The sequence below is a fragment of the Loxodonta africana genome, chromosome 5, assembly GCF_030014295.1.
Source record: "Loxodonta africana isolate mLoxAfr1 chromosome 5, mLoxAfr1.hap2, whole genome shotgun sequence".
NCBI classification, from domain to species: domain Eukaryota; kingdom Metazoa; phylum Chordata; class Mammalia; order Proboscidea; family Elephantidae; genus Loxodonta; species Loxodonta africana.
This window is the reverse complement of record NC_087346.1, coordinates 46,501,608-46,522,460: the sequence shown is the minus strand read 5'-3', so window position 1 is coordinate 46,522,460 and position 20,853 is coordinate 46,501,608. Positions and strand designations below refer to the sequence as shown.

At 36.8% G+C, this 20,853-nt stretch overlaps 1 protein-coding gene across 4 annotated transcripts in view; it reads right to left on the bottom strand.

Moving 5' to 3' along the window:
• Positions 1–215: 215 nt before the first annotated feature.
• Positions 216–20,853, bottom strand: part of CENPE (centromere protein E) — a 72,840-nt gene continuing 52,202 nt past the window's right edge. For all 4 annotated transcript variants that reach the window (XM_064285490.1, XM_064285489.1, XM_064285491.1 and 1 more), the window contains 9 exons: positions 18,479–18,676; positions 17,579–17,782; positions 16,534–16,752; positions 14,938–15,123; positions 10,281–10,393; positions 8,492–8,589; positions 5,538–5,721; positions 3,243–3,529; positions 216–760 (listed from right to left, as the gene is read on the bottom strand). In XM_064285490.1, the coding sequence (XP_064141560.1) occupies positions 666–760; positions 3,243–3,529; positions 5,538–5,721; positions 8,492–8,589; positions 10,281–10,393; positions 14,938–15,123; positions 16,534–16,752; positions 17,579–17,782; positions 18,479–18,676 (1,584 nt within the window). In that variant the 3' untranslated portion in view covers positions 216–665. The remainder of the gene's footprint in view (positions 761–3,242; positions 3,530–5,537; positions 5,722–8,491; positions 8,590–10,280; positions 10,394–14,937; positions 15,124–16,533; positions 16,753–17,578; positions 17,783–18,478; positions 18,677–20,853) is intronic.

Below are 20,853 nucleotides of genomic sequence, written 5' to 3'. Positions count from 1 at the left end.
CTAAGAGTGCTTATATAGGGTCTGTGGTGAGAGGGTAATAGTAAAGTGAGAAAGAAAAAGTAGGACTAGAGAGTTAATGACATAGCCCCTGTTATCCTTTAACAATTTAAATAAAACCATATATTTTCATAGCAAAATCCTGAAACTCAATGGGAGGAGAGCCAAATATACCCTGACCACCCCACCAAGAAACCATTAATATCACACAGTTATGATTCAGAACTACTGATTAAACATTTATTGAATACACAAGGTGCTAAGAGAGGAGTTTTACTTTTGTTAATTAAATGATGCTTTATTTATGTATTATGCTTTGGAATTGCCTAATATATAGATAACTTTACATTAATAAAAATGCATACATGAAACGCATACATGGAAAGACTGGAAATTTCCTTCAATAACTTTATTCTTTACAAAATATATAAATAAATAAAACCTTTCAACTTCTAAAGTATTACCACATTCAAGAACAAGGCATTGCCACTGCCGTTCTAAATTACTGGAATGAATGACTTCATCTTCCAATTCTAGTGGCGAAGTGAAAACTGGATGTGAAATTAAGCTGGACTGTGACATCATTGCCAGGGAGAGACACAAAGTGGCAAACACGGCTGTTTCCAAACAGGGAGTGCTGGACCTCCATACTGGTGACAGCACAGGAGTTACTGGGTTTTGCATTCTGGCACATCTTTTCCAGAAGAGGCACGCCAAGGACCTGTCTGAGGGTCCGCACTCTCTGCCCTCACTGTGTGTTCCTCTGAGAAAGAAAATAAAACCCCAAATTAATTCTATTAAAAAAACACACAAAATAAACAAGCACCGCTGGAAGGGGAAAAGATGTCAAGACAGGACAGAAAAAAGGAGTGAAAAATGGCAACGTGGTCATTCGTTTCATTTATCTGATCACTTAAAAGGTGTATTTCACCTCAGAGTTTGAGAAGTTTATTCCTCATTCTCTCAGAAAATGAACTGTTACCAAAATAATTAAGGAAAAAAAGGAAGCCAAAGTTCTGTTTTATAAGATGGCTGTAAAAATAAACTTGTGTTAACCCAGAGAAAACCATATTATACAAGAAATAATAAAATTTTATTTGAAATTCATCAATTTGAGATTCATTAATTGGTTTTTTTTTTACCCTATTTTTAGGTGGAAAAAATGGTGTGCTAAACAAATAGTATGTAGATTAGAAAATATTCAGACATCTCTGGAAAGCTTTGAGCCTTTAAAAAATATTTCAGTAGTATCTATTTATAAACAATGTTCATTTTCAAGTTACTATTCTCATAAAGATTAATCTAGCATAACTGGTCTTGGCAATTATCTTAATTTGTTGAGGTAATTTAGATAACTTTTTATAATTATAAGTAAACATTGCCGTTAAAAATTTTCTAGACTAATTTAAGCTGGGACTATCTCCTGTAAAAATTTTCTAGACTAATTTAAGCTGGGACTATCTCCTGTAATTCTGAATTGGTTGGTTTTTGATTTATGGGTTCCTCCAGCCTACTCTTATTTATTTCACCAAAAATAGTGTCAGACAGATCCATATACTGGTAAAAAGATGCAAGCATCTTTATCTGCAGTTTGGGTTAATTCTATTATGCATATGTCTCTGCCACTACCAGATAAAATCAAAGGTGATTAAAAAAGTTTCTCAGTTTTTCAAGACTCCCCTAAAATAGAGTGTGTGTGTGTGTGTGTGTGTGTGTGTGTGGACAACAAAGGTTTTGCATAAAGACCTAGACAGTGGAAGGTACTTTAATATTTCCGTGAAAAGAGTAGTTCAAACATATTTTTCCAAATGGTTTTGTGTCTTACTATATCCCTAAGAGCACTTTCAGACTGCCAGGTGATCTGATTTCCACGTGTACTTAATGAGAATGGATTGATTTCTTTTAAGAAATCACAAAGTAGAGCTCTCATAAACTTTGGCAACCTTTGCACAAACATTAAATGACGTAGTTTAGTGTACAATTTTCTTGCTTTAGAATTCTGCAGTTGCATAATAGGATATTTCTGACAGGTAGGAACCCTGTTACAAAGGGCTACGGCTGAGTGAATAATTCTTGTTAAACAGCCTCACGCCTGGGACCATGCATACCTGGGCACACAGTAAATGCTTTGTGGTGAGAAAGGCTACAAGGAACGGGATGCTACCTGGCTTTCCCTATAGTGCTCCCCGCCTCTAGGGACAGCACTGGACAGAGCTGGGGGTGATCCTGACACCTCCCACTCATCCCCCACCACATTCACCAGGCACCTGCTTGAGTCCATGCTACCACGTTTCACTTAGGTAACTGCCACAAACTCTTGCCCCTATCATTTGTGGGCTACCCCACAGCTGAGGTGATTTTCAAAACTTGTAACTCATCAAGTTACCCTGCAGCTATTTAGTATCTTTCAAAGGCTCTCTCTAAATGCTCTCAGGTTAAAGTAAAAATTCCTTTCTACAATCTAAGTCCTGCACCTCTGGCTCTGATCTCCCTCTCTGGCCTCGCTGACCCCACGCCTACAACCCTTCCCCGTCACACTCCCTCCTATTCCCGGGCGTCGCTGTTCCATCTGGCTGGAACGCTTTTCCTGCCCCTCTTTGTTTAGCTAGCTCTGGATTTCCGCTCCTTCCTCAAGGAAGACTTGGTCAATACTCCTAAGAGAAATACCTACTATGATATGCCCTCACAGTCTTTCACACTGCTACAATTTTACTTGTTTTCATTACTTGATTAAGGTCTGTATCTCCCATTAGACCATCAGCTCTGTGAGGGCAGAGACCATGTCTGGTTTTGCTTATCAGTGCACCACAGTGTCTACCATCTGACCCAGTAGGAGCTCAAAGGTATTTGCCGATTGGATGAATTAATGAGTAAGTGATACAAGCCTATAATCTGCTTCATGTAAAATTAATGCAATGTTACAGGTAATGCTGGCTCATTGAATTGATAAGAAAAGCTTTTTTAGTAGAACAGTTTATAGGGTAGTGTTTTTCTTAAGAGAGATGCTTATGTATTTTAGGGGAAGGCTGAGGGTTTAAGAGGCAGAATAAAAAGTTCACTTGGAGTAAAAAGTGAGTACGCTCCAGGGTGGCATTGTGGAGAAACTGGCTTTTCACAGAGGGATTGCAAACAAAGACTGTGAGCTACAACTTGCTCAAGTATTCTCCTCTTGTTTAAACTTGCCCTTTGGGGCCACATATTATACATGAGTTAAAATCTTTTAAGTAGTCAATGCATTTACCTACCTGGGCAAAGGCCTAAACCTGAGTTATCAAAATAGCGAACTGGATGAGCTGATGGTAAAGACTTTGATCGGCTATCAAAAAACCAAGATTTTGGTGATTCCTGTGGCACCAGGTCTTGTAAATTCCGTTCTTTACATTGTGAAGGCGTAGTCTGTCTATTTTTAGAAGGCGTTCCAATCACTTTAGAAGACTTTGGGGAATTCTCACAAGTAACTTCTTTATGAACTTCTCTTTTCAGGGTTCTTTCCTTCCATGTTTTGATCTCTTTAGAAAGACGACGATTGTTGCTTAAATGTAGGGGAAAAAAGTAGACTGTAAGACTGCTCAATTCCTGACATGTATTCACACTACATTTTAATTTCAGCTTAATGCTTTTTATCTGGGCTCTTTGCACACACGTTCAGAAAATGAAATGGGTCTACATGAATTGAAAGAGTTGCAGTAAATCCCCCTGCCATGGAGTCTTGAAAGCTTAGAATATGACATTAAGTTTTCAAATGAATTAATGATATCCACAGTGTCTTATCTAATGATACTTTGTTATGATAACTTAATAAATTAATCTTTTGGTAGATGTAGCTTTGTTATTTTTAAAGAAATAATGAATTATGCTTTTCTAGTTTAGACAGTCTTGCTTCTGACAGGATATGCCACCACCATTCATTCAGTTTCTCCTGACAGAAACTTGAGAAGCCACCCTAGACTCCTCTCTCTCCTTAATTTCATCCATCAGCCAAGGTTGCTGATATAACCTCATGACTGTCTCCCAAATTCATCTCTTTACTTCTATCCCCATCAGCACTATTCTAGTCCATGCCAAAATCTTTTGCCTGGACTATCATAAACATCTTTCTATTTGGGGCCCCTCATAAGATGCTAGCAGCCAAGATGTTATCTGATCTCATCAGGCCCCTGTCTAAAATCCTCCACTGGCTTCCCATTACATTTAGGACGCTGTATAACTTCCTAATAATAATCTATAAGGCCTTGTGTAATGTGGACTCAGTTACCTCTGGTATCTCATCTTGTCCCATGCTGTCTGAAATTCTACACCCTGGCCACACTAGACATCTTTCAATTCCACCAACAGGTTATTCTTCCTGATTCAATGCCTCGGCCTTAGCCTAGGAGGCTTACCCGTGTCTCCTTTCATCTAGCCTCATTCCTACTAATTTTTCAGATTTACTCTTACACTGTTAGTTTCTTGGTCATCCCTCCTCCCTCCACACAAATCTAAATAAGGTTAGATTACTCTGCAATACCCTCTCATAATGTCCTATTTGGTCTTTTAAATATCACTCATTGTAGTTATTTGTGTAATTATTTGTTTAATGCCAACCTTTCTTCTATTGTATCACAAGTAGTGATTTGCACAGATTCTAATCTTCCAAAGTCTATAGAAGCCAAATAGTTCAGTTTGTTAGAACTGATTATAAGTGTCATGGATTGAATTATGTCCCCCCAAAAACGTGTTTATCAGTTGGTCTGGGCCACGATTCCCAGTATTGTGTGATCTTGTTCTATGTTATAAATTCTGCCTCTATGATGTTAATGAGGGAGGATGGGCAGCAGTTGTGTGTTGTGTTAGAGAGGCCGGACTCAACCTATAGGACTGGATTGTGTCTTGAGGCAATCTCTTAAGACATAAAAGAAAGAAGTGAGCAGAGAGACAGGCGGAGGGGACCTCATACCACCAAGAAAGTAGCACCAGGAGCAGAGCTCAGTCTTTTGGACCCAGGGTCCCTGCACCTGAGAAGCTCCTCGACCAGGGGAAGATTGAGGATAGAGACCTTCCCCCAGAGTCGACAGAGAGGGAAAGCCTTCCCCTAGAGCCGATGCCCTGAATTTGGACTTAAAACCTACTAGGCTGTGAGAAAATAAATTTCTCTTGGTTAAAGCCATCCACTGTGGTATTTCTGTTATAGTAGCATTAGATGACTAAGACAATAAGGTATAAGTGAGTAGGCTATGATAATGGGCTTAAGGGGTTCTCTTTTGAGTAAAGCCTCACTGACTTGGGTAAATGGACCTGTGGCGTATTTAAGCTGGTTCTTAAAGTCTTTGTTTACTTCCTGGTTCTTAGATGAGCTAAAATTGGTCAGTTGCTAGACAGCAGACATCTGGACTGCTGCTACCATATTATTTCTTTCAAAAAAGACACTATTTCATGAGCTCTAAAAATTATTTTCCCCATAAGGCACGAAGGGTTGCCAACTGCAAAAAATTATGTATGACACCACTACACATGTGAAATAGCCATAAGCATAATATCTGTATCATGTAAGCAGATCTTACCTTAACAGCTCATTCTGTTGCTTTATTAGCTGTTCATTTTTCTGCTTTAACTTAGACATTTCATTTTCTAGTTTCATATGTTCGCTTTTCAAAATAAGAACTTTTGTGCTTTGTACAATGCCGCTGCCACCTCCACAGGTTATGGGTTTACTTAAAGGTTGAGAATCAACATTTTCTGACACCACTGTGGGAGACAAACATACAAGTAAGTGATACTTTTAAATTGTTACCAAAGTTCAAAATAAATAAATATTACTAAATGCAACAAGCTACTATAAAACCCAAAACATCTCAGCCGCCATCTTCCTGAACATCATCTTTGACTCCTCATCTCCCTCTCCTTCCATGCCTAACTGATCGTCAATTCTAAATGTCTCTAGACTCCATCTGCTTCTCTCCACCCCCAATTCCACTACCATAACCCAGGTCACTAAGATCTTTCACCGTGACTGCATCAAAAGCAACCCTCCCAGTTAAGGTAGTCCTTCAATGATCTATCCTCTATACCCTGGAGTTGGGTTCCCATCCCTAGAGTCATTATTCAGTGCGTTATAAGTACTCAACATATACTTGTTAATAAGCCTTAGAATGGTACTAAAGCATGTATTAACTATACACCAATGTTCACCGTACACTGTTCATAATAGTCAAAAGGTAGAGACAACTGAAATGCCAACCAACAGATAAATGGATTAAAAAAAATGTGGCGTATGTGTACAATAGCGTATTACTCTGGCATAAAAAGAAATGAGGTCCTGATAGGTGCTACAACACAGATGAATTCTGAAAACATGTTGAGTGAAATAAGTCTATTACAAAAGGACAGCTATTATGTGATCCCACTTACATGAAATAGACAAATGTATAGAAACCAAAGTTTGTTAGTAGTTACCAGGAGTGGGATGGGGGAAAAGCAGTCTGCTTAGGGGCTCTGTGTTGCTGTTAATGGGGGTGGAATAATTTGCAAATGGACAGTGATGATGGTTGCACTGAGTGGTACATGTAAAACTGCTGAGTCCGCAAATGTCTTGTTATGTGATTTTTCACCACACTAAAACAACAACAAAAATACTTTAGCATAATTTCTAACTAATGGCAACACAAAGTGTACTAGCATATATCTATACTGCAGTAAAGAACTATTGGTCTCTTTCCCTAAGATAAATAGTCAATGTTAAAAAAAAAAAAGCATATATTAAGAATTGTAAACTATGTGTTACTATGGTGTAAAAGTAATGTAAGGGACTGTGTTTCATAAATTGCAGGTAATGTTGCATAAAAATGTGAGGTGCTTGTAAAATGAAATAATCCACTAGGTCAAGAAGTTCCTAGTAGTTCAAGGAAGAAAGGTAGGGCAGGGGTGGGGGAGATATTTGAATTTTGAATTCATGTATAACACGTGCCTGAAGATCACTTAAAAATCAAGAGTAAAACCAAGAACTCCAGTGCCTCCAAGGCTTTCCTCAGCTCTTATCTTGGCTGCAATCTACCTGTTTGATTGCTTATCTCAAGCTGGTTTTCTCAATGAGACTGAATTGTAGGCTGGTAGCAACTACAAGTTTAGATTATTCCCCATGATACCATCTTAGAAATAATAAGCCTATTCCATTAGCACAAGTGAAGGAAGTCCCAATATGGGAATCTAATTATAGTGGCTTGGGTATTATAAATACATCTAGCCTATAAACTACATATAGGGTATTGGCATCTGTGATTGGCATAACACATGTAACATAACCCTTTATAATGCTCAAATATTAACGGTGGAATGAGAAGTGAGGTTATTTAATAATATGGAGTCTCCTATTTGTAAAAATATGGAACCTAGAGTGGGTGGGAAGAGTGGTAGTGAGAGAATAATGATCTGAAGGAATAGTCTATGTTATGAAGAAGGGAGATTCTGTATAGACAACATAATAAATAGCCATAATATTCTTCCCTGGCCCCCCAAAAAATCAAGAGTAATTAACCCTTCTGTAACAACAAAGAATCCTAGTTTCTATTTTTAGCCGTTGAAGTTTTCCAGGTAGGAGCTATGATTATCCTGCAACAGACAATAGGGAAGTTCAAGTTATAATTGGTTCTACACAACATCTTTAATCCTCACTCTACTTTTGTTTTTTTTAAAGAAGTAGACAATAATATATGCGAATATCATTGTACATTTACTTGGCGATTAGAATTTTCATGGTGCTTTCACACCCATTTTTGGTTTTATTCTTACAACGAGTACATAAGCTAGAAGGTCAGATATCACCTGGATTTTACATAGCCATGAAGTGAAGACAGCCAACCTAAAGCTCAGGCCCCTGACTTTGCTTGCTCTACTACACAAACTTGTTCCTTAGATTGTCCAACATTTTCTCTTTTCTAATGAAACATGAGAGAGAGAAACATGGACAAAAGTACGGTTTGAAGAATTTATATGCAGAAATTTGACCATTAGACCTAAAAATCGTATCTAAGATCAATTTCAAAGAATTGTGCAAACAAGCAACAACTCAATATTTTCAGTATTAAGAACAATTAGAATACACGTTTATTTATTTTTACTGCATATGGATTATAACTTAGTAGTTGCCTATAGCTAAAATCTACTAGGAAATGTGTCTGTGCTCATATTGGAAGGGTAATTCCATCTTGATAGTTAAGTTATTCTTTTAAGTATGAAGATATCTTCAACTAATACAAAAAGATCTGACAATATAAAAGTAAAATTCATATTTTTCAAGAATCTATAATGGATAAACAGTTGAGAATATAGCAAACTAAGGAGATGCCACAGGATAAACATGACCCCAGTAAATTCATTAAAAAAAAAAATTCTTTACAAATTTGTGGTTAACTCAGGTTTACTCTTGACTGGCACATATATAACAAAAATCTTCACAATGTATAAATGCCTTGAGATGTAAGATAGAAAGGACGTAAAAATATTTGCATTTTCTACTTACTTGAGATTTCCTGGGCCTGTTGATTTCTTCTAAGATTTTCTTTTAATAGCCTTATAACTTCTTTTTGATATTTGACAGTGGCTTTTGTAATAGTAATTCTAATAAGAACAATAAAAATATGTAAAAGCCCAAGAGCTAATCTTTTAAGGAAGACTAAATACAACTGCTATCGAGAATTTTCTAATAAGACACATCACATTGGTGTAATATCCATAAGTGGTAGTAGATAGGGCCTCAAGGGCAAAGTACCCTGGTGTGCCCTTTTTAGCAATAACACCATTAAGTCAGAAGTAATTCTTTTTGATCTCAGGGACAGTTCAATGTTCTTAACATTGAGAAACCAGTTCTTTTTTAAATTTCTGAAGGCTCAACTGCTAATAATTGGATATTGAGCAAAATTACATTTGGAGGCATCATAAAAAAAGTAATTGAGCTGTAACCATGGGGTCCTAGCAACATGCCGAAGAGACAACAATTACCAGAGCATGAAAGAGAAAAGCAGCCTCCTTTCTACAATGTCAGAAAAGCAAATCCTGATTGCAGCTCTGGTCTAAAGTTATATAGTCAGAGGTCAAATTCTGATCATTAGTTTATACTTTAGTCAGCAATGATAACTTATAAGACTTTCTGCCTTTCTTAGAGACTATGAAACTATCTGCAGAATCTACTCTATAAATAAAATTGGTTTTTATGAGTAAGGACTTAATAGGTATAAGTTTCACTATAACCAATAGTCTTATCAATGAAAAGACCGCTAGATAGCATGAAGATTCACAGTGCTGTTTTTTCTTAGTGGCATTAGTTAAATGTTGGGTTTTAGATAGAACATATATTTAAAGATTTAATACAGTAACTACTACATATATGTTAGATGGGTGACAACTGGCTTCCAAGTTTGGCAGAATTAAATGTCATTATTAAATATCTATTAAAGATTAACAGGAAGAATATAGGAGCCAGAGGGATTTTAAAACAAAATCTGTTGCCATTGAGTCGATTCTGACTCACAGACACCTTCCAGAACAGAGTAGAACTGCCCCACAGGGTTTCCACGGCTGTAAATCTTCATTGAAGCAGATTGCCACATCTTTCTCCCACAGAACAGCTGGTGGGTTTGAACTGCAGACCTCGACTAGGTGACAATGAGAAGGGAGCTTAAGAAATCTAATACAAACCTGTGCTTTTATTATGAATGTGAGGATCACAGAGATTAAACAGCTTGCTTATGCCGATATATTAATAAATGGCAACATTATATTGCCAACTCAGTTTCTCTGACTCTCCATTTAACATTCTTTTCATTATACCACAAAGAATATATGCCACAAAGAATTTTAGGCATGCTCTTATGTATAGCACTATATGTAAATAAGTAAATAAGAGGATATGGTTTGGGATCTAGGTACCTAAAATCAGAAAGGAAATACAATCTTTACACAAAAACTTAAGAGGAAGAACAACTGAAATTAAGAAAAACAATGCAAACCTTAGTCACAGTGGTAAATACACACACAGGTTTTTAACGTTGACTTGCAAGCATAAAAAGGCCATTTTAAAGCTGCATGATTGGCAAGTAGCATCTAAACACATCGTGTGTTATTAATTGATCAGAATTACACTTATTTTGAAAACTTTGCTTATGTAATGAAAATTTAAAATATGTAGATTATATGTATTTTTAAAATGCAATAACAATTTTATTCTTAAAATTTTAACTAAGGAAAAGAAATTTATATCATTTAGAAAGGAAATTTTAAGATATTAAAGTTAAATTTAGGCAAAGACATACTCCTTTTCAAACTCCTTGGCATTTTTCATCTTCTCTAGGTCTATTTTCACGAGCTTTGTTTTGAGATCTTCAATTTCGTCTTTATAGGGCTCAGCTCCTAAAGCAACTTTGTCCTAAATTTTTAGAGAGAAAAGAAAAATAACTAATTATTAGGACAGCTTCAGTTTCAGCAGAGTGAATAATCACCTTTGATCCAGTAGGAACATTTTAAAATAGCAACCAAATCCAAATATATGAAACACAGGAAAGGCATCAATTTTAATACTAAAATGAATAATAACTAGATGTTTGATGTGAAATATATTTAAAGCTAATATACAGAGAGCACTATTTTTATATTTTATAACAAACATTATTTTTTCCATTTAAAAAGTGATACACCTAAACAAAATGACACAGAAAGGCTGAAAATAATGAAATGAGTGGGCAAAGGTAAATCAGGAAAAGGAAAGAAAAAGATGCCAGAGCAACAATATAAATATCAAACTCAAACTGCATTCAAGGCACAAAGCATTACCTAGCATTATCAGGGGTGTTTTATACTGAAAGACAGTTCAATCAGCGATATAAGCATTTTCTTTGACCACTATGTAACGAAAGAAAGAAATTACCCATACCTAACACTGTACAGAAAGAACGCTCCTTAGAGCAAGGATGGCGAGACTTCATCTCACATACTTTGGACATGTTATCAGGAGGGATCAGTCCCTGAAGAAGGGCACCATGCTTGGTAAAGTAGAGGGTCAGTGAAAAAGCGGAAGACCCTCAATAAGATGGACTGACACAGGGGCTGCAACGATGGGCTCAAGCATAGCAACAATTGTGAGGATGGTGCAGGAAGGACTGGGTACTGTTTCATTCTGCTGTAGACAGGGTTGCTATGAGTCAGAACTGACTCGATGACACCTAACAACAACACCACCACCAACAACACTGTTTAAAATAATTCTTGTGCCAGATAAAACAAATTTGGAAACACTGATTTAGAAATGAATAATAATGAGAACTCTGAATCTGAGACATATGGCATGTGGCCAAAGCTACACTCACAGAAATATTGATAGCTTTAAGTATTTTTATTAACAAACTGAAAAGACTAGAAAATAAAATTCTTAGTTAATAGCACTGGTTTTTGTTCCTCCAGATGTATTTTCACTGCTCCACTAGGGGGGAAAAAAACCCAAAAACAGTCCTTTGAGATTCTGACTTGAATTACATTAAAATAAGATATTAATTTGGGAAAAACTGATAGTTCCACAGTATTTCTCATACAGCACACAACAACAACAACAAGCACAGTATTTAGGTTCCCCACTCAGGAAATGGCATGTGTCTTAATTTTAAATCACACGTTCTATTTCCGTTTACAGTTTTACGATTCTTTTCATACGTTGTTGTTGTTAAAAAAATTAGGTACAGTCAATTCTGACTCAGAGCCACCCCATGTACACAAGAACGAAACACTGCCCAGTCCTGTGCCATCCTCACAATTGTTGTATGTTTGTGCCCATTGTTGCAGCCACCGTGTCAATCTATCTCGTTGAGCATCTTCCTCTTTTTCGCTGACCCTCTACTCAGCATGATGTCCTTCTTCAGGGACTAGACCCTCCTGATAACATGTCTGAAGTATGTGAGATGAAGTCTCACCAACGTCTTTTCATATATGCTACCCTAATTTCTTTATGAAAGTTAGTCATTCAAGCATTTTTTTTTTTAATTTTGTGTTTATCATGAATAAGATCTTTTTTCTCCTATCATATAGGGTGTCCACAAGGTTCTAGTGCAGTTGAAAAGTGATACATTCTGCTATTCGATGTAAATAATTTGTAAATATAAAACAGAGGAAATTTACTCAGAATTTAAGCAAAATTGGTAATGATTCTTTTGCTCAAATTTCTTTTATTTTCAGTTAATAAACCCTACATCATATCGGATAGCTATATCCGGATGTATTCAAATAGCGGTGAATAGGCTGAAAGTTAACATCCTTGCAATTAGTTAAATCTTAAGTTAAATGAACTCAATTGAGTTTTTCCAGATTATTATATGACATATAGAAGCAAACTTCAAAATTTCGAACAGTATAAAGATTCTGGATACCCAGTATTTTTCTTTCTTTCCCCATGGTTGCTATACAGTCATACCCATTATGTGGTTCTAAATGGTTACTTCCGGCATGCAGCAAAGATATTTCTCTCTCTGTAGACACCTGTGTCAATTCATACCAAATACTGAAGACATGTGTTGCTCACTCCCTTTCTTGAACACCTTCTTTATGTTCCAGGACACCGCTCTCTCAGTTCTCCTGCTACCTCACTGGCTGCTCTGTCTCCGTATCTTTACCTCACTCCGTAAAAGTCAGTTGCTGTAGAGTCAGTTCTGACTCATGGCAACCCCTGTACCTCTTCTCTATTTCGCTCACGCCTTAGGTGATCTCATTCTGTCTCATGACTTCTATATACTGATAGACCAGACTCATATATCCCTCGCCCATAACTGATATCTCAACTTGGGTGTCCAGTAGGCATCTCAAATTCAACATGTTCAAAACTGAACTCCGATTCTGTTCCTCCTCTTTCAAATCTGCTCTTCTGGCAGTCTTGCCCATCTCCATAAATGCTAACTCCACCCCTTCTGTTGCTGAGGCCAAAACTAGACTCATGTTTGGCTCCTTGTTTTCTTTCATACTACACATAGACTGTCAGCAAATTCTGTTGGCTAACCTTTTAAAATATACAGAACCCCACTCCTTCCACTACTACCATTCAGGGCCAAGCCATCTCATCTCCAACCTGGTTTACTACACTAGACTCCTACATGTTCTTCCTGCTTTCACTCTTGCCACCCCTGTGGCAAAGCCAGCCTGCTATTTACCAAAATTCCTTCTCCCCTTCTTCTACAATAATATTTATAACTGGATTTTATAGCAAGTTGTGGCCCTGGGACTAAGATCTCCTGAAGAAATGTGAGAAGAAGAGATGTGTACCATTCCTGGGCCAGAGCCTTTAAGGGTAGAGATTTTAACACTATCTTAAACTTTTCATCCCGTCCCTTTCCTGTGAGCCTGAGCATGGACAGCTCACAACTTAGCTTTAACTGTGCTGATGAAAATAGCACCCAAGAAGACAGTAGAGAAATATGATGGAAGAAATATGGGCCTCTGCTTGATTATGTGGAGTAAAGCCAGCTGCCAACCTGTAATTCTGGGTTTTTGTGAGGCAGAGAAATATGTTTCTGCCTTATTTGAGCCCCTGCAGTTTTGGTTCTCTTTGGTATAGCAGTGGGCACATCACCTAACAAACACATCCTCCTGGAGTCTATTTTCAAAGAGTAGTGTTTAAAAAATTGTCAGACTACAACACCCTTTTGCCAAAACCCTTCAATGGATCCCTATCTTACCCAGAATAAAAACAAAAGTCCTTATAGTAGCTGTAAGACCCTTTATGATCTGGCTTTCTGCTACCTCTCACCTCATCTCCCACCTCTATCCCCTTGCTCACTCTGCTGAGGGTATGCTTGGTTTCTTGTTTCTCAAAAATATTTCTAGGAGATTTCTGTTTTGAGGCCCTTCCCACCACATAGCTCACTCTATCACTTTCTTCACGTCTCTGCCCAAATGTCTCATCTCCCCTGTATAAAAGTGCATCTGTTTCCTCACACACGCCTATCTTCACTCAGCACTTGCATACCCCTTTTCTGGCTTAATTTTTTCCATTACACTTTCTACCATATGATATACATATTTACTTGTTTATTTTCTGTCTCCTGAACCCAAATGTAGGCTCCATAAAGGAAGGGGAAGGGATTTTCTTGTCCTTGCTATACACCTGGCATCTGGAATACATAGTAGAAGCTCAACAAATATTTGTTGAATGAATAAAAATACGGTCATTAAATTACTTGTAGTATTAAAAAATTATTCTAAAAAATTTTAAAGTTTTACAGTTGGTTTTCTTGGTTTCTAGCTATGCCAACAATTGTCTAAAAACAATATTTTTTCTCTTTGTCTCTCTGTTTTATGTCTCATCGAACTGAACAGAGTTTTAGAACAATGTTAAATAACAAAAAGAGCAAGAATTCTTGACTTGTACCTAATTTTGACTGGAATAAAGACCATGTCAGACTCAGGTGGTAGAAGTGTGAAAAGTGTTTGAGGTTAAAACAAGAGAGAATGCGGGAATATGATGAATGAGGATGTGGCCTAAGGGCATTCGAGTTCAAAAAGATTCAAACTACTGTTCTTTCCAAAGAAAACAGGTCATATTCAGCCCACTGGCTACCAAATGGGACTCAGTAACAAAGAAAAAGAATTTTAAAATACATTTATCTAATAAAGAATGTTACATATTTAGACAAGAAACATTTTTTGAAAATTAAAAAAATACATATTTCTAAACTATAAAAAATAACATTTATGTGTGTTTTAAAAATTTTGTCTAGGAAGATAAAAATAGGCATTATTTTGCATGAAAATATACTCCTTGTATTTCACTCCTAAGTTGTTTTTTTTTAAACTTGAGTCCTGAACTTCAGACATACATAAACAATAGGAAGTTGTGGAAAAGGGGAGAATACAGTGCCAAAATATCCTCCACATTCGACAGTAAAATAAAAGGCAAAAAGAACTCTTATTTATAAAATGAGTTGGTTAAATCACCTGGAGTACTTGGATAATTTCTTTTGTTTTTTCAAGGCGTTTATCTGATTCATTAACTTCTGCTTCAAGTTTTGCTATCATGCCATTAGTCACCTCAAGTTCCTTCTGCATCTCTATAATCTTGCGTTCCTTATGCTTAGCAGTTTCTTTAGCTTCACGTAGTGAAGTTTCTAGCTCTTGAATTTTCTGTTAGAAAAAGTATACATACATAAAATCTGGCATGAAAACAGAATCATAGTAGAGAAGTTTGAGACAAAGGTGATCATATTTGGCTGTTGATTTTTCAGTCTGCACTAACAAAGGTTAGAAAGAAACCAAATGTCATGTAATCTATAGACGTGTTAGTGTTTTTCATTTAAGAAGTTGATGACTTTTACATTAAAAAAATGTCAAAATTTACTTGATAAGGTTTAGTGTTTATGTTATTTACTGTTTAGCACAGACCTGAGCGTATTAAATAGGCACTCACCTTTGAAATTAACACTACTTATAGTGTATCTTTTAACTGACTCTCCAAAGTAATAGATGCAACATATCTTTGCCTTTATTTTTACTAACTAGTGCTTTAAACTGAGAAGAAAATTCACAGGCAAATAATGAAGATTAACTCTCACCACCTCAGACCCACAGGTGACCCTGAGGCAGTAACTACCAACTCTTAAAGTGTATCCTTCAAGAAATTTTCTACATGTATCTAAGCATGTGTGAACATAGTTTATAAAGTCACTTATACTAGACACATGATATGAACATACTGCATCATAGTTTTGCTTTTTTTTTTTTAACTTGACAATATATTTTCCAGATCTGTCCATATAAATACATAGAGATCATCTCACATTTTTGTTTTCATGGATACATAGCAGCCCATTTCACGGAGGTACCATAATTTACTTAACTAGTCATCTACTATTGCACTCTAGGTTGTTTCCAGCTTTTTGGAAGTACAAATTAGTTTAGGATAAATCTAAATACCTGAATTTGTTCATGTTTATGATATTATTCCTCACACACACAAACTTTATTTTTTTTCCTTTGAATTGTCTGTTTCTTTTTGACTCTCCTGGAATTCTGCTTAATAAGTGAGGTAGGAATCCTGCTTTATTTTTTTTTCAGGTGGTTAGCCAGTTGTTACAAATCATACATTGAATAAACTATCTTTTACCCACTGAGTTGAATGTTTCCATTATCGTATAGTAAATTCTCATACTTATTTGTGTATACTTCTGAATTCGTTATTCTGTTCCCCTGCTCTACTTGCCCATTCTTGCATCAGTACCAAACTACTTTAATCATAGTATCTTATCATCCAGTAGGCAATTTCCTAGGGCCACTGAAGATAGAATTTCCTTCTGTTTCTTTATCTTATTGCTTTGGTAGATGGTTATCATTTTTTTTTCTTTTGTTTATACCAGCTGACTGAAGTCTGTAGTGATCAGCAAATCAAAGAATGGTATACCAGTGATCTTACATATTTCACTAAAGTATGTCCATGTTCCTTCAATACTATAATTTTGCTCTGAAATGTTATAAAGATGCATTTTAATTCTGTGATGAGGATGCAAATTTAAGAACATCTTATAACAAATTATATACCTCTGTGGTTAGCTGTGTAGGTCCTGAAGTAACATGAGGATTCTTAGCATCTTTTGTAGTAGAATTAACAATATCACCAGATGGCAGAGAGGCCCTCAAAGTTTGGTAGTTTTTAAACATTTCTTTACTTTTCTCTTTCATTGCTCTCAAGTCATGTTCCCATTCTTTGGATATGGCAGCACTTCTTTCCTCAAACTCTGTTGATTCATTCATTATGGCCTATTGAATATTAAAGGCACTGATTATAGCTCCAGAGTGAATTTCATATATTAAAAAAAAAAGAAACTAAGAAAAATACTTGGTTCTCAAAGAAAATACATGTGGAAATTCATTATTGCAAAAATTCTGGAATAGTACACATCAGTGTTGGGAGGACAGCAAAGGATGGGGCAGTGTTCCGTTCTGTTGTACACAGGATCACTGTGAGTCAGAACCGACCTGGCGGCACCTAACAACAGCAACAATATAGAAGGGATACTTCAGAAAGCAGAATGAATCTTCTGACTGCTGGAAAGTAAAACATATAAGCAAACTGATCTCAAGCAATTGGCCCTCAGCAAGACTGATCACCTTAGGAACAATGATAAAAATCACATTTTTTGAGCCTCAAAGATGAAGGATAATATTGACAGTGAAAAGTCCATGAGACACTACTAACATAACTGGCCAGGTGTCAGGCTTTAACACAGCTCATGTCTCACCTTGTCTAAGGTTACTTGGGGGAACAGGATGGATTCCTACAGAAGCAGTGAGAAGCGGAAGAGGAGACTTCCAGAAGGATTCAAAATTTAACAAGCAGAAATTGAATATCATACACCAAGATTTTGTTACTTTCTTTATAAAGTGATATGCATGTAATCATCTTGTTGAAGCATGCTAACTGAGAAGAACATGTTTTAGAATCTTTTTCATAAAGCATATAAGAATAAATTAAAGAAAAATAAAATTAAGTTGCTCTAAGTTCTTTTAAGAATGAGGTAGAAAAATTAAAACAAATGACAACAACAATAAAAAATGGGACAGCACAATAAAAATTACTACTTACAATTATTTTGTTATTATAGAGGTTATTCACTTGACAAATTCTATCATTTTCTTTCTGGATGTCATTTTTAAGCTTTTCTATATCAAAATGAGTATTCAACCACTCTTCCAAAAACTGGGTCATTTCTTTCCTCTTATCTAGTACTTGCTGAAATTCAGTTTTTATGCTGAGGAAGTCACTTTCTGAAAAATCTTTCAGAATTTCCTGTGTGAAAATAGCACCAAATTACCTGAACATGAGGAAAGTTTTTACTGAAATATTATATAAATATCATTAAAAAAGGAAAAACACCTAATGGAATTCTCATTTTTCTTAATATTTTCAAATAAACTAAAAATATATATAATTCTAATTTGAAATTTTATTCTTGTTATTTGCATAAAAAATTTTGGCAATACAGGCTATGTGACAGAGGTATGTCTAAATTTTCCATTAGAATTAAAACCTATTAAAATGATAAGTCTGTGACTGATAATTACAATATTTGAAGTGTTTCTGGATGTGGTTTCTCTGTGCATAAAGCAGGCCTTTCATGCAGGCTGGACCTGGCCGCCAGCCCACATTGCTGAGAGTAAGATGCTCCACATGGAGTTGGTCCAACAAGAAAGTTTCTGATGCCGAGTCACAGATGTAGGAAGTCTTAGAAGGCATCTATCTGGAACACGATTTTGGGGTTCCAAATTCCTACCTGCTAACGTTAAATCAGTTTCTGTGTATCTGTGAAGACTTGAAAAGAGGCTAGTACATTCTTGGCACTCTTTATGTCTGGTCAACAGGTTACTCTGCAACCTATTTTTAATTTCTGGTAAATGCAAGTGGCTCGAAGCAACATGGAAAGGTACTTTTCTATTTAATAAAAAGGCTTAAAATCTATATAAATCCATTTAAAATAAATAATACCTCAATATGTAGATCCATATTCTTGTTCAATTTGAGGTCCCTTAATTCATAGCATGGTATGTCCCAATCTTGTTGAAGGTGCTGTATTTTAATTAGCAGTTCATTTTGCTGTTCCACTTCATCAACAAAATCTATTTCAAATTTATTGATGGATTCATGGTGTTCTTCCTTTATCTTTGTAACAAGGCTTAAGACATACTTGCAGAAAAAAATTAAATAAATTGGGAAATGAAACTTTTTATCATATTTAGAGGATGTTTTAAATGTGAGGTGGGATGGATCTCTTTTTCACCTATATCCTCTGAAGTGAGGGAAGAAGGAGGGTGCTTCTACCCCCAACTTTCTTCTCCTGGCATTTGGAGAAAATAACTCCCAGACCTCTAGTTCCAGATTTCTGACTTCCTACTGGATATACCTCCTGAATGTCCTACAAATACCTCGAATTCAGTATGTTCAAAATGTAACATGATCCATTTCACTATTAACCCACCTTTTTCTATTGGTCCTTTTTTAGTTAATGGTAACACCCATCACCCAGGTTTTCCAGCTAGATACCTGAGATTTATTTTCAACATCCTCTCCTGTCCACCTGGATTAAGCTAACCAATAAGATGACTGTGACATTCCTCAAGTCTTGCTTGGCTTCAAGGTGACAATAATTTAAACCCTAGTGGTGTAGTGCTTAAGTGTTACGGTTGCTAACCAAGAGGCTGGCAGTTCAAATCCACCAGGCACTCCTTGGAAACTCTATAGGGTCGCTATGAGTTGGAATCGACTCAACGGCAGTGGGTTTTGGTTTTGGTAAGTTTTATGGATTTCATGAATAAGTCCTAGACATCTGAGAGGCATAATCTGTGGAAGGACATCAGGGCCTGAGAGGCAGTTTATCTAGACAGGGAGATACCTACTCCCTACTTCTTCAGTTTCCACCATTCCTCATTTCCTTATAATCTGGCCATTTCCCTCACCACTCAACTAAAACTGTTCTCACAAAGGTCGCCAATGAGGCTTTATTATCACCAAACTGAGGAGACATTTTCAGTCCATATTCTGGCTGTTTGCCACATTTGCCACTCTTGACCACTTCTTCTCTGACATACCTTCTCTCCTCCACTGACAAGTGATACCACTTTTGTTGGTATTCTCTTTGACCTTTCCAACTTCAAACTCATGTGTTGCCCCTTTTTCTGCTAATGACTCTTGAACATTTATTTTTTCCAGAGTTTTCTTCTTGTCCTAAGGCTTTATTCTTCTATTATGCCTTCTGGGTGACCTTATCAATGTTGTGTTATCTACCATCTATATGCTGTTGGAGCCTTGGTGGCAAAGTGGTTAAGAGCTCAGCTGCTAATCACAAGGTCAGCAGTTTGAATCCACCAGCTGCTCCTCGGAAACCCTATGGGCAGTTCCACTCTGTCCTGTGGGGTCGCTATGAGTCAGAATAGACTTGACGGCAACAGGTTGGGCTTCCCTTCCTGGATATTCCATCATAGGTACTTCAATCTCAAAACATCCCAGACTAAACACCTGCACTCTCCTCCTGCCTCACCCATTTTGCTCCACTTTGTTTTCTCTTTATCTCAGTAATGGCATCCCTATACACAAACCTGGCTAGGCCCAAATCCTAGGACTCAACCTAAATTTTTCTCTCTTACATCTACTGCTAATCATGCAGACCAACCATTTTAGCTGCTAAATGTTTCCTCAATCCATTTCTTCCTCCCCATCGCTACACCTTCCCTAGTAGTATTAAGAACAAACAAAGCAAAGCTGTTTTGCTTTGCCGTTGAGTTGATTCCAACCCGTGGTGACCCCATGTGTATCAGAGAAGAACTGTGCAACATAGGGTTTCGGTGGGTGTGATCTTTTGGAAGTACATCACCAGGCCTTTCTTCCGAGGTGATTCACAGTGGATTCAAACCGCTAACCTTGAGGTTAGTATGTTTAGCTGTGTGTATGACCCAAGGACTCCCACATAGTAATATGCCAAACTGGTTGCTGTCAAGTCAATTCTGACTCATGACAACCCCATGTGTGTCAGAGTAGAACTGCACTCCATAGAGTTTTCAATGGTTGCAATCTTATGGAGATCGCCAGGCCTTCTGCAGTGGTGCTGGGTGGATTCAAACCACCAACCATTTGGTTAGTAGCCAAGTACAAACCATTTGTGACAGCCAAGGGCCTTGAGCAGTATCGTCACCCATAATATCTCATCTGCACCACTGCAAAAGTCTCGTCTGTTCCGTCAATAGGCTGATCCCCCTCAAACTAATTTTTTCTTCATTCTGTAGCAAAGTACCTAAAGTGGTGATTTGATCATGTTACTCCCACCACTCGTAACTGTCCGGTGGCTCCCTATCATCTGCGAGTGAACC